This window comes from Capricornis sumatraensis, chromosome 1 (genome assembly GCF_032405125.1).
Source record: "Capricornis sumatraensis isolate serow.1 chromosome 1, serow.2, whole genome shotgun sequence".
NCBI lineage: Eukaryota > Metazoa > Chordata > Mammalia > Artiodactyla > Bovidae > Capricornis > Capricornis sumatraensis.
In genome coordinates, this window is record NC_091069.1 from 171,531,589 (window position 1) to 171,546,155 (window position 14,567).

At 43.5% G+C, this 14,567-nt stretch overlaps 1 protein-coding gene across 1 annotated transcript in view; it reads right to left on the reverse strand.

Moving 5' to 3' along the window:
• Positions 1 to 4,414: 4,414 nt before the first annotated feature.
• FSTL1 (follistatin like 1) overlaps positions 4,415 to 14,567 on the reverse strand; it is a 57,620-nt gene continuing 47,467 nt past the window's right edge. Inside the window, exons 9-11 of the mRNA XM_068960590.1 lie at positions 14,004 to 14,114; positions 12,871 to 12,947; positions 4,415 to 7,014 (exon numbers count right to left, since the gene is read on the reverse strand). Of these exons, the coding sequence (XP_068816691.1) occupies positions 6,970 to 7,014; positions 12,871 to 12,947; positions 14,004 to 14,114 (233 nt within the window). The 3' untranslated portion in view covers positions 4,415 to 6,969. The remainder of the gene's footprint in view (positions 7,015 to 12,870; positions 12,948 to 14,003; positions 14,115 to 14,567) is intronic.

Sequence of the window (14,567 nt, forward strand, 5' to 3'; positions counted from 1 at the left end):
TGTGACCCCATGAATTGCAGCATGCCAGGCCTCCCTGTCCATCACCAACTCCCAGAGCCCACCCAAACTGATGTCCATTGAATCAGTGATGCCATCCAACCATCCCATCCTCTGTCGTCCCCTTCTCCTGCCCTCAATCTTCCTCAGCATCAGGGTCTTTTCAAATGAGTCAGCTCTTCGCATCAGGTGGCCAGAGTACTGGAGTTTCAGCTTTAACATCAGACCTTCCAAAGAACACCCAGGACTGATCTCCTTTAGGATGGACTGGTTGGATTTCCTTGCAGTCCAACGGACTTTCAAGAGTCTTCTCCAACACCACAGTTCAAAAGCATCAATTCTTCGGTGCTCAGCTTTCTTTATAGTCCAACTCTCACATCCATACATGACCACTGGAAAAACCATAGCCTTGACTAGATGGACCTGTGTTGGCAAAGTAATGTCTCTGCTTTTAAATATGCTATCTACGTTTGTCATAACTTTCCTTCCAAGGAGTAAGCCTCTTTTAATTTCATGACTGCAATCACCATCTGCAGTGATTTTGGAGCCCCCAAAAATAAAGTCTCTCACTGTTTCCCCATATATTTGCCATGAAGTGATGGGACCAGATGCCATGATCTTCGTTTTCTGAATGTTGACTTTTAAGCCAACTTTTTCACTTTCATCAAGAGGCTCTTTAGTTCTGCTTCACTTTCTGCCATAAGGGTGATGTCATCTGCTTATCTGAGGTTATTGATATTTCTCCCGGCAATCTTGATTCTAGCTTGTGCTTCTTCCAGCCCAGCGTTTCTCATGATGTACTCTGCACAGAAGTTACCTAAGCAGGGTGACAATATGCAGCCTTGACATCCTCCTTTTCCTATTTGGAACTAGTCTGTTGTTCCATGTCCAGTTCTAACTGTTGCTTCCTGACCTGCATATAGGTTTCTCAAGAGGCAGGTCAGGTGGTCTGGTATTCCCATCTCTCTCAGAATTTTCCACAGTTTATTGTGATCCACACAGTCAAAGGCTTTGGCATAGTCAGTAAAGCAGAAATAGATGTTTTTCTGGAACTCCCTTGCTTTTTTGATGATCCAGCAGATGTTGGCAATTTGATCTCTGGTTCCTCTGCCTTTTCTAAAACCAGCTTGAACATCAGGAAGTTCACAGTTCATGTATTGCTGAAGCCTGGCTTGGAGAATTTTGAGCATCACTTTACTAGCATGTGAGATGAGTGCAATTGTGCAGTAGTTTGAGCATTCTTTGACATTTCCTTTATTTGGGACTGGAATGAAAATCAACATTTTCCAGTCCTGTGGCCACTGCTGAGTTTTCCAAATTTGCTGGCATATTGCGTGCCGCACTTTCACAGCATCATCTTTCAGGATTTGAAATAGCTCAATTGGAATTCTATCACCTCCACTAGCTTTGTTTGTAGTGATGCTTCCTATGGCCCACTTGACTTCACATTCTAGGATGTCTGGCTCTAGGTGAGTGATCACACCATCGTGATTATCTGGGTCATGAAGATCTTTTTTGTACAGTTCTTCTGTGTATTCTTGCCACCTGTTCTTAATATCTTCTGCTTCTGTCAGGTCCATACCATTTCTGTCCTTTATTGAGCCCATCTTTGCATGAAATATTCCCATGGTATCTCTAATTTTCTTGAAGAGAGCTCTAGTCTTTCCCATTCTATTGTTTTCCTCTATTTCTTTGCATTGATCGCTGAGAAAGGCTTTACTTCTCCTTGCTATTCTTTGGAACTCTGCATTCAAATGGGTATATCTTTCCTTTTCTCTTTTGCTTTTTGTTTCTCTTCTTTTTGCACCAATTTTAAGGCCTCCTCAGACAGCCATTTTGCCTTTTTTGCATTTCTTTTTCTTGGGGATGGTCTTGATCCCTGTCTCCTGTACAATGTCATGAACCTCTGTCCATAGTTTATCAGGCACTCTATCAGATCTAGTCCCTTAATCTATTTGTCACTTCCACTGTATAATCATAAGGGATTTGATTTAGGTTATACCTGAATGGCCTAGTGGTTTCATCCACTTTCTTCAATTTAAGTCTGAATTTGGCAATAAGGAGTTCATGATCTGAGCCACAGTCAGCTCCCGGTCTGTTTTTGCTGACTGTACAGAGCTTCTCCATCTTTGGCTGCAAAGAAAACTAGCCAATCTAATCACATGGACCAGAGCCTTGTCTAACTCAATGAGTAAAATTCAGTTCAGTTCAGTTCAGTCGCTCAGTCGTGTCCCACTCTTTGTGACCCCATGAATTGCAGCACGCCAGGCCTCCCTGTCCATCACCAACTCCCGGAGTTCACCCAAACTCATGTCCATAGTGTCAGTGATGCCATCCAACCATCCTATCCTCTGTCGTCCCCTTCTCCTCCTGCCCCTAATCCCTCCCAGAATCACAGTCTTTTCCAATGAGTCAACTCTTTGCATGAGATGGCCAAAGTACTGGAGTTTCAGCTTTAGCATCATTCCTTCCAAAGAACACCCAGGACTGATCTCCTTCAGAATGGACTGGTTGGACCTCCTTGCAGTCCAAGGGACTCTCAAGAGTCTTCTCCAACAACACAGTTCAAAAGCATCAATTCTTCGGCGCTCAGCCTTCTCCACAGTCCAACTCTCACATCCATACATGACTACTGGAAAAACCATAGCCTTGACTAGATGGACCTTAGTCGGCAAAGTAATGTCTCTGCTTTTGAATATGCTATCTAGGTTGGTCAGAACTTTTCTTCCAAGGAGTAAGCGTCTTTTAATTTCATGGCTGCAATCACCATCTGCAGTGATTTTGGAGCCCCCCAAAATAAAGTCTGACACTGTTTCCACTCTTTCCCCATCTATTTGCCATGAAGTGATGGGACCAGATGCCATGATCTTCGTTTTCTGAATGTTGAGCTTTAAGCCAACTTTTTCACTCTCCTCTTTCACTTTCATCAAAAGGCTCTTTAGTTCCTCTTCACTTTCTGCCATAAGGGTGATGTCATCTGCATATCTGAGGTTATTGATATTTCTCCCGGCAATCTTGATTCCAGCTTGTGCTTCTTCCAGCCCAGCCTTTCTTATGATGTACTCTGCATATTAAGTTAAATAAGCAGGGTGACAATATACATCCTTGACGTACTCCTTTTCCTATTTGGAACTAGTCTGTTGTTCCATGTCCAGTTCTAACTGTTGCTTCCTGACCTGCATATAGGTTTCTCAAGAGGCAGGTCAGGTAGTCTGCTATTCCCACTTCTTTCAGAATTTTCCAGTTTATTGTGATCCACACAGTCAAAGGCTTTGGCATAGTCAATAAAGCAGAAATAGATGTTTTTCTGGAACTCCCTTGCTTTTTCCATGATCCAGCGGATGTTGGCAATTTGATCTCTGGTTCCTCTGCCTTTTCTAAAACCAGCTTGAACATCTGGAAGTTCACGGTTCACGTATTGCTGAAGCCTGGCTTGGAGAATTTTGAACATTACTTTACTAGCGTGTGAGGTGAGTGCAATTGTGCAGTAATTTGAGCATTCTTTGGCATTGCCTTTCTATGACTATAATTAAGACAGCTTAAACCTCATCATCTGTAATGCGCTCTTCTGGAAGACAGAATTAATGCTCATGGGGAGTGAATGATACCTGTAAGAATCATTTGGACAGGTAGTTGGAAAATAAGTATTGGTCATATGTCTCCAAGATGGTATTGATCAGACAACATGCAGTCCACTTGGAAATGTTTACTCCATGGGATGCATGTGTATCAGGTAAATAGCCACTAAGGTTAGTCAACCAGATCTTCACAAGCTTCCTGTGCCACCTTCCCAGGTTTGCTTCACTTCTCATACAAGTTTACCTGTAATCAGCCTTCAGTCTCATCAGATTCTTGGCAGCTTTAGGAGTCATCTAGTTTAATCTCTTCTAAAAGGTTCCCAGACTTCTCATCACTTCTTATCCACACCCACCATCAGTGATTTATTTTTTAAAATAAAATTGTTTTATCAGTCCATGAGCAAACATTCCTGCCTACTGCTTCAGTCCCAAGATTAGGATAAACTTTTCAGGCCTCTTGAAACTCAAATTCACTTTTATAAGGTAAATGGTTAATGTTTTTATAATTTTTATAATGTTTCTCTCTCTTGCTCCATGTTCAATCATGTCTGACTCTTTGCAATGCTTTGGACTACAGCCTGCCAGACTCCTCTGTCCATGGAATTTCTCAGGCAAGAAAACTGGAATGGGTTACCATTTCCTACGTCAGGGGATCTTCCCAACCCAGGGACTGAACTTGCATCTCCTGCACTGCAGAGGATTCTTTACCACTGAGCCATTGGGAAGCCCTCTCACAACTTTATTTGGCCTTAATTGAGGGGAAGGAAAATGACACAGTTATTGTTTTAATTTCTTTATTTATCAATAGTATCCAAAAAAGAATCAAGAGTTACAAAAACAAGTTAAATGCAATATGGAAGCCTACTAAATACAAATACATTTCACAAACACACAGGCAACAGAAACCTGTCCAAATTTGCTTCTTGAAATTTGACTATTTAAAAACATAAATGTAAAGGAAAGACATTCAGACTGGTCCAGATGGTCTTATTAGCAGGTGGAGGAGTCCTGCTTTCCAAAAACAATGATGGAGTCCAGAGCCATGGCATGTGAGAAGGTTTCCATGGACACTGAATCTTAACAGATGCTATAATGTCTTTATAAAAACCATAGACACACAGAGAAAGCCCAAGGAAGCTTGCAGTCTAAGCCCTGTGCTTTTAGAGAGCTGGAGGAACTGAACCTGATTTAATTCTGTTTATTTGTTCCATGCAAAGCTCTATGCAAGACTCCCCAAACTAGGCTATTTAGCAGCTTTCTGTGAATGATCATCATCACGTGACTCTATGGTGCCGACAGTAGCTTCCCTATTTACAGGAGGAATGCAGGTTAGGTCTTGGGACTTCAACATCGCAGGGTAGGGTCATCTTGGATGGCAGCCACTGACCTAAAGGTAACAGGTGAGGAGACATTCTGCCTTCTTGCTTTAAACAGACTGGTACTCCCGCCCTCTCTTCTGGTGTCCAAGGGCTGGCAAAACTTGGTCAAGATGTGCTGTTGGGAGCTCTCCAAGGCACTTTGACAGGGAGGTGCATTTCAAACCGTATAAGTTGGGTTGGAAGAGAGCTTTTAAGTGGGATGATTTACAAAAACTCCGAATTCTAAACAAAGTGGAATGTTCTTCTTTCAAAGGAGAAAAAGGAAACCTGGTTAGAAGGAATTCCATTTTCAGCGCAACTTTCTCAGAGTTGCCTGTGCAATACAGCCCTCAGGATTTCCCTCTGGTGGTCTGTAATCTGCTTTCTGAAAATGAGATCTTATGTCAAGTTTCTAATTTTGTTACTCCAAATGCATCTTAAACATGGTATTGAGTGGGGTTAATTATCACAGGGGTCAAAAGACACAGAAATGACTGACTTCTCCCCAGTCACACTTCTAGGATTTGATTCCACTTTTTTCCCTGTCTTAAAATGTAAACCTTTTTTCCCCTCATCTCTAAAGGGAGATTCATTTCTCTTCCCAACAAGGTTAAAGATGAACTGTAAAAGCGAAGACAAAGAAGTGGTTCTCTTTCTCACTCTCTTCCTGGGCAGGCTTTACTTGAGGGCTCTACATCATAGCACGACCTGTGGGGCCATTCAGACCAAGGTTAAATTTGGTCATCTTGTTTTTGGTCATCTGATTCTTACATAAAAACAAGGTTTCATTTATCCTAAGGAGGAGAAAAATCACATTTTCTCCTTCTGGACCTATTACCAGAATCACAGAATTTACAGTTCCTCAAATCAATAGTTTAATGCATTCCTACCTGTTCACTGAGGAAACTAAGGCCCAGAAATAGGAAGAGATGGGCCAGAGTCACTCTCCTACTTAGTGCAGGATCAATGAGCGTATTGATAGACTGGGAACATCTAAGTCTTGCTTAGCTGCGCTTGTCTCCATTCTTTGGAATACTGATTTGTATGGCTCTATCAGAATAAATGAAAACAAGTTAGCATTTTGGATCTTAAAGGCTTTGTGTGGGGATACTTCTCATGGCTTCTGTCTGAGGCACCCCCTGCTCCTCTGGCAGACTGCAGACCCACTGGAAACCACAGGAGAATTCCAGGCTGCATGTGGCAGGGTGGGGGGATGTCTGGGTGATAGCAGTCTCTGCACAAGGAAGAACCCCAAACTCTCCCATCTCTGAAATGCAGGACTAATGAAAAATAATTACAAAAGCTTAATTTCTAGTTAAGAAAATAAAATATTAAACAACAACAATAATATAATGATAATAATTGAAGAATGAAATCAACTTGCCAAAAAAAGTTTACAGAAAAATAGCACCTTTGGTAAAAAGTATTTTAAAAATTTGGTTAGATCTCTAAGGGGATCAAAGTCTCCAAGTATCTGCATCATTTGGGGGCACCCTCTCTCAGACACTGGGGAACTAGCAGGATGGCCGTGTATCTAGAGCCAGTGGCTGGGGCCTTGAGGAGAAGCACAGATGCTAGAGGTCTGTTATGCTGATGGCGGCAGGAAGGGCTGGAAGCAGAATGCAGTCTTCTTCACTGAGTTTCCCAATTCCCTCCTCTGGGACAGCCTGCTCAGCTCTCTCTCACTGCCTGCACTCCCTGCAGCATGTTCACAGCTGTGCTATACTCGGAAGGGTTCCAGATCTGGGTCCACTCTCCCAACCCTGATGCAGTTTCCTTACTTGCCTCTGGCCCCTGAGCACCACTGACAGCTTCTCCCAAAACACTCCTAGAAATGAAGGCTCTGGCCTTTCCCTTCCTAGCCAGCCATCCCCATTTCCTTTATTGCAAAACAAATAGACAAAATAAAACTCATTGCTATATAAGCAAATACAGGTGATTTGGCGGTTGTAGCAGACACTTGCATATACTGGACTCAGCGCTGAAATTGCAGAGAAGGTGCCAGGCTCTGGACACCATTCCCAGATGCCTCCTCATTAGATCTCTTTGGTGCTCACTTTCTTGGACTTTTCAGCTGTTTCCTTTGAGAGGCAAGAGAAAATAAACATTATGAAATATTAAAAATTATTGGCATTTATTTGAGACTGAAAAAGTTGGCTTAAAGCTCAACATTCAGAAAACTAAGATTATGGCATCTGGTCCCATCACTTCATGGGAAATAGATGGGGAAACAATGGAAACAGTGTCAGACTTTATTTTTTGGGGCTCCAAAATCACTGCAGATGGTAATTGCAGCCATGAAATTAAAAGACGCTTACTCCTTGGAAGGAAAGCTATGACCAACGTAGACAGCATATTAACAAGCAGAGACATTACTTTGTTAACAAAGGTCTGTCTAGTCAAGGCTATGGTTTTTCCAGTAGTCATGTATGGATGTGAGAGTTGGACTGTGAAGAAAGCTGAGCACCAAAGAACTGATGCTTTTGAATTGTGGTGTTGGAGAAGACTCTTGAGAGTCCCTTGGATTGCAAGGAAATCCAACCAGTCCATCCTAAAGGAGATCAGTCCTGGGTGTTCATTGGAAGGCGTGATGCTAAAGCTGAAACTCCAGTACTTTGGCCACCTCATGCGAAGAGTTGACTCATTGGAAAAGACCCTGATGCTGGGAAGGATTGGGGGCAGGAGGAGAAGGGGACGACAGAGGATGAGATGGCTGGGTGACATCACCAACTCGATGGACGTGAGTCTAGGTGAACTCTGGGAATTGGCGATGGACAGGGAGGCCTGGCGTGCTGCGATTCATGGGGTCGCAAAGATTCGGACACGACTGAGCGACTGAACTGAACTGATCTAGTCTTCAAGGCCAGCACTGACAGAAACATGCTCATGTTAAAGTTTAGTTCTGTTTACTTGCCTGTCTCCTCCACAGATGATGAACAACTTGAGGGCAAGGATCATGCCTTACCATGACATAGTTGCATAGGACCGTGGCTAAATTAAGAGCCGACTCTAAACTCCTATGAAACAGCAAGGTCAGACATCATATTCATTTGAAAAATGAAGAAAAGGATGCTACATGGAAGTGCTACAAAATGTTTTGAATCCAAATTTAGAGAAGCATTGAGAGCGACAGGCTCTGGAGGCAGACTGCCTGAGCTTGAATCATGGCTGTGCAACTTTCTGGGGGACTTTGGGCATTATTATGAAACCTGTGCCTCAATGTCTTCAACTGCAAAATAAGGGTAATAAAGTAAATACTACCTCTTCTAACAGTGGCAAATGTCTCCAAAGAAGACATTCTTACAGCCAGGAAGCATATAAGAAGATGCTCAACATCATTAATCATTAGGGAAATGAAAATCAAAATACAATGAGATGTCATCTCACACCCACTAGGATGTCTAATAAAAAATAACCACAATGACAAATGATGGTGAGTTTGTGGAGAAATTGGAATATGACTGGTTACGATATAAAATAGTATAGTCACTTTGGAAAACAGTCTGGCAGTTTATCAAAAGATTAAACACAAAGTTACCCTGTGATCCAGCAATCCCACTCCTTAGGTACATACACAAGAGAACTGAAAACATATGTCCACACAGAAACTTGTATAAGAATGTTTACAGCAGTATCATTCATCATAGCCAAAAAGTAGAAGCAAACTAAATATACACCAACTGATGGATGGATATACAAAATGTGGTATATCTATCCATGAAATGTTCTTTATTCCTAAAAAGGAATGAAGTCTTGATTCACGCTACAACAAGGATAAACCTTAAAAAAATTACACTAAATGAAAAAAGTCAGACAGAAAATGCCATATATTGTACAATTCCAATTATTTGTGTCCATAATAGGCAAATCTACAGAAACAGAAAGTATAATAGTGGTTGCCATGGGCTGGGAGAGGAGAGAATATAAGTGACTTCTAATGGGTTTGGTGTTTCTTTGGGGCATGATGAAAATGATCTGGAAATAGACAGTGGTAATGGCTGACAATCTTGTGAATATATCAGAAACCATCTGATTGCATACTTTTAAAAGGGTGAGTTTTATGGTACGTGAATTACATCTCAATAAAAAATTAAACAGGGAATAAAAGACAGTGTTTGGCATCTGGTAGGAACCATCAGTGCCCCATCCACAGCCCTTGTCTTCAACATTTCAGTACACTGGCCTGGCTTCTTACTGCCAGCCCCTGCATCTTCTTGCCTGCGGCTTTCTCCGGCTGCTGAAGCCCGCTCTGCCCACTTGCGCTGACAGGCCAGAAAGGCCAGGGAATTCATGTTTGCTGGTGGCGGCTCTCAGCCAGTAGCTGCTGGGAGCTCATGCAGGCACAGCCCGGCTCCCTGCCCCCTGCGCACTGGAACTGTTCCCAGAGTTCTGTGACAGGACTAAGCTCCACTTGCCCCCAGTGGTAATGTGCCGGAATACACACTCATTATTTCTTCCCTCCTTGGGCTCACTTCCCAACTCCCCTTCTGGTGTTTCTTGGGGACTTCCTCCCAAATAAACTGTTTGTACTTGAGTTCTTACCTTAGTGTCTGCTTCTGAGGCAACTGACGTAAAACGGACAGACTAAATAATGTTAGCTATTATAACTCACTCCCCACTGTCTACTCTGATCATTTTTCCACCCTAGATGAAAGGAATTCCTATTAAGTGCCTTTTGCTTTTGTGGGTTTATACTAATCTGGAAGCTCAAGGCTGCTGAAATATGAAAAAGCCAAGGACTAGGAGCTTTTGCATCTGTTTAAAAACTGACATGAGGTTTCTACACTATCAGTGACAAAATGCACATGAAAAACCATCAATAAATATGAGCAATTACTATTAATACAAATAATTCTTGATTCTCAAGTCACATATTTCATCTCAATAGTTCCTGTAAGCATTACATTGCTTAAAAACTTATATGTCAGAGAGAAGGCTTGTATTACCAGACCCAGTTTACAGACAGATGATTCAAGGAGCAATATCCTTTGTTAGGACTACAGGTAACCAGTGGAAAGACAGTCCTAGGAGTCTAGGTCATTTAGGTTTTCTCTCTAGGCCCTCAGTAACATGTCAGTGAATCACTAATCTGCTAAGAATCTTCTCGCCAAGAAGGCCTTCAAGTTAATGACATAGAACCTGAACAGAATTCTTATTATCCTTTCAGGTCTCTAGGAAACAGAATCTCTATCTCAGGCTGTTCCAGCCAGCTTGGCATTTAACAAATCCTTTCTGCTACGGTCTAAATCCACTAATTTCATGCTCACTGAGAGCCAATTATACAGCAGTGTTCTTAAGTTCATAAGTGAAAGTTGCTCAATCAGACTCTTTGTGACCCCCTGGACTATACAGTCCATGGAATTCTCCAGGCCAGAATACTGGAGTGGGTAGCCTCTCCCTTCTCCAGGGGATCTTCCCAACCCAGGCATCAAACCCAGGTCTCCTGCATTGCAGGTGGATTCTTTACCAGCTGAGTCACCAGGGAAGCCTAAGAATACTGGAGTGGGTAGCCTATCCCTTCCGCAGTGGATCTTCCCAACCCAGGAATCGAACCAGGATCTCCTGCATTGCAGGCGGATTCTTTACCAACTGAGCTACCAGGGAAGCCCATTATACAGCAGGCCCTGTACTAAATGCAGGGCTACACTGGTGAACAGGTCACAGAGCCTGCTCTCAAGGAGCTCACAGTCTTTGGGTCTGGGCACCGGTCATGACAAGAAATAGGAATGCTTCTTTGAGTACAGTTCAGTTCAGTCACTCAGTCGTGTCCGATTCTTTGCGACCCCATGAATCGCAGCACGCCAGGCCTCCCTGTCCATCACCAACTCCCGGAGTTCACCCAAACTCATGTCCATCGAGTTGGTGATGCCATCCAGCCATCTCATCCTCTGTCGTCCCCTTCTCTTCCTGCCCCCAATCCCTCCCAGCATCAGGGTCTTTTCCAATGAGTCAACTCTTCGCATGAGGTGGCCAAAGTACTGGAGTTTCAGCTTTAGCATGATTCCTTCCAAAGAAATCCCAGGGCTGATCTCCTTCCGAATGGACTGGTTGGATCTCCTTGCAGTCCAAGGGACTCTCAAGAGTCTTCTCCAACACCACAGTTCGAAAGCATCAATTCTTCAGTGCTCAGCCTTCTCCACAGTCCAACTCTCACATCCATACATGACCACAGGAAAAACCATAGCCTGGACTAGACGGACTTTAGTTGGCAAAGTAATGTCTCTGCTTTTGAATATGCTATCTAGATTGACCATAACTTTTCTTCTAAGGAGTAAGAGTCTTTTAATTTCATGGCTGCAGTCACCATCTGCAGTGATTTTGGAGCCTCCAAAAATAAAGTCTGACACTGTTTCCACTCTTTCCCCACCTATTTCACATGAAGTGATGGGACCTGATGCCATGATCTTCGTTTTCTGAATGCTGAGCTTTAGGCCAACTTTTTTTTTACTCTCCTCTTTCACTTTCATCAAGAGGCTTTTTAGTTCCTCTTCACTTTCTGCCATAAGGGTGGTGTCATCTGCATATCTAAGGTTATTGATATTTCTCCCGGCAATCTTGATTCCAGCTTGTGCTTCTTCCACCCCAGCATTTCTCATGATGTATTCTGCATATAAGTTAAATAAGCAGGGTGACAATATACAACCTTGACATACTCCTTTTTCTATTTGGAACCAGTCTGTCGTTCCATGTCCAGTTCTAACTGTTGCTTCCTGACCTGCATACAGGTTTCTCAAGAGGCAGGTCAGGTGGTCTGGTATTCCCATCTCTTTCAGAATTTTCCATAGTTTATTGTGATCCACACAGTCAAAGGCTTTGGCATAGTCAATAAAGCAGAAATAGATGTTTTTCTGGAACTTTCTTGCTTTTTACATGATCCAGCAGATGTTGGCAATTTGATCTCTGGTTCCTCTGCCTTTTCTAAAACCAGCTTGAACATCAGGAAGTTCACGGTTCACATATTGCTGAAGCCTGGCTTGGAGGATTTTGAGCCTTACTTTATTAGCGTGTGAGATGAGTGCAATTGTGCGGTAGTTGGAGCATTCTTTGGCATTGCCTTTCTTTGGAATTGGAATGAAAACTGACCTTTTCCAGTCCTGTGGCCACTGCTGAGTTTTCCAAATTTGCTGGCATATTGAGTGCAGCACTTTCACAGCATCATCTTTCAGGATTTGAAATAGCTCAGCTGGAATTCCATCACCTCCACTAGCTTTGTTCGTAGTGATGCTTTCTAAGGCCCACTTGACTTCACATTCCAGGATGTCTGGCTCTAGATGAGTGATCACACCATTGTGATTATCTGGGTCGTGAAGATCTTTTTTGTACAGTTCTTCTGTGTATTCTTGCCACCTCATCTTAATATCTTCTGCTTCTGTTAGGTCCATACCATTTCTGTCCTTTATTGAGCCCATCTTTGCATGAAATGTTCCCTTGGTATCTCTAATTTTCTTGAAGAGATCTCTAGTCTCCTATTCTGTTCTTTTCCTCTATTTCTTTGCATTGATTGCTGAAGAAGGCTTTATTATCTCTTCTTGCTGTTCTTTGGAATTCTGCATTCAGATGCTTATATCTTTCCTTTTCTCCTTTGCTTTTCGCTTCTCTTCTTTTTACAGCTATTTGTAAGGCCTCCCCAGACAGCCATTTTGCTTCTTTTGACCATGCTTATTTGCAAACCATCACCCACCTGATTCTAACTTATAAAGCAATTTACCAACTTGTAATCTACACCTGCTGGGGCATACTGGCTCCACAAGGACTCCGTCAGGGAACTATCTATATCATGATCTGCATGCCACAGGTATATAGGTGTATCGTTCGGGACCTACTGTATGCAACAGAGCACATGTCCTTGGTCACCTGGGGCATTAGGCAGTGTCTGAGTAGAGGACGGGCCTGGTGGTGACAGGGCTACCTGAACCAGCACGGAGGTTGCAACTTACCTGGTGCTTTTGAAGCTCCTGGACATATCTAGTCATTTCCTCCTCTGCCTGGGTCTGGGCCCCCTTCTGATTCTTTCCTATAAGAAGAATCAAGGCTCAGAGCAGTGGTGGCTGGGGGAAGCCTGTTAGAGATCCCTCCAATACCTACCTTTAAGGCTCTCAATTTCATCTCCCATTTAACTTATGGAAAGAGAAATGAAATACCCACATTTCTCTGAATATAAAGTGTCCTGGGGGAAAAAAAAAAAGCGTCCCAGGGAAACGGGACGCCTCCAAAGTAACATGCTTGGGTAGTAAGTGACTGGGCCAGGGCTCAAATCTAGGCTAAGTGAGGGGAGGGTGTGAGCTAGAGTTCTAGAAACGTTTTCTGAAAGATCTCTTTATAGAATGGTGCTAGTGATGATGCTGGCTTGGGCACTGTTCCCCCTTCCCCAGATGTCTGATGTCTCCCAACCTGCCCTGCCCATGTCTCAACTATTTCAACTTTCTCTTTTTTTAGGCTAACCCAATCCTGTTAATTCAAACATCCTTATGAACATGTCTCCTTTTCCTGCCGGGCACAGATGGCAAGAAGTCGTTTTGCCTTCCAATCACCTAAGTCTTTGACATAGAGGATTTCCTAAGCTGTCATAAGGATTAAGTGGGTTAATATGTAAAGTGCTTAGAAGGAATGCACGCATATGTGTGTGTGTGTTCAGTTGTGTCCCACTCTTTGTGACTGCAAGGGCTGTAGCCTACGAGGCTCCTCTGTCCATGGAATTTCCCATGCAAGAAAACTGGAGTGGGGTGCCACTCCCTACTCCAAGAAATGCTTGTAATTCTCACTAATATGTGTTTGGTTTCCTTACTACTTTTACCACTCTAATCTCTTACCAACACTCGATCTTGCCCTGGGTCTTGAATCTTTCTTATTCCCAGCCTCTGGAGTGACTTCCTAACATAGTTCATCTAGCATAAGTGCTGTGGCCTCAAGGCTGCTCTCTAGGAACCCTGACAGTCCAAGTGGGAGCCGGTTTCTTGCCCTCCAGTTTCTTTTCTCCCAGCCACTGCACTCTTCCCCAACATCCCCACCCTGACTTCCCTCATGGTGATTCATGAAGACAGCGCTCTCCCTGCCGCCCCTTCTTTCTCACCGTCACAGGTCATGGCTGTGCAGACCCAGTTTCCACAGGCACACACACAGCGGTTACAGTCCACCTCGGTCTCAGCTCCATCGGCATACGTTTCATCCTCCAGGGCACACTCTGTGAGACCAGAAATAAGGGGCAGAGGTTTAGGGTGAGGATGGAACAGGACGTCCCGGCTACCGTCTGTGCACCTTACCACCTTCCAGATAAGACCTGCTTGTCCCTCAGAGGCACTATAACTGAACAAATGCCTCTATTAACCCAAAGATTTTTGGATCTGAACCTCAGCATAGAGATGATGGGCTGGGGCCCAGTCTAGAATCATGGAAGGGAATTTTCTTAGTAAGCTCTGGAGAGTTCCACAGTCTCCTCTATCTTGCTGCTGCTGCTAAGTCGTGTCAGTCGTGTCTGACTCTGTGCAACCCCATAGACGGCAGCCCACCAGGCTCCCCCGTCCCTGGGATTCTCCAGGCAAGAACACTGGAGTGGGTTGCCATTTCCTTCTCCAATGCATGAAAGTGAAAAGTGAAAGTGAAGTCGCTCAGTCATGTCCGACTCTTAGCGACCCCA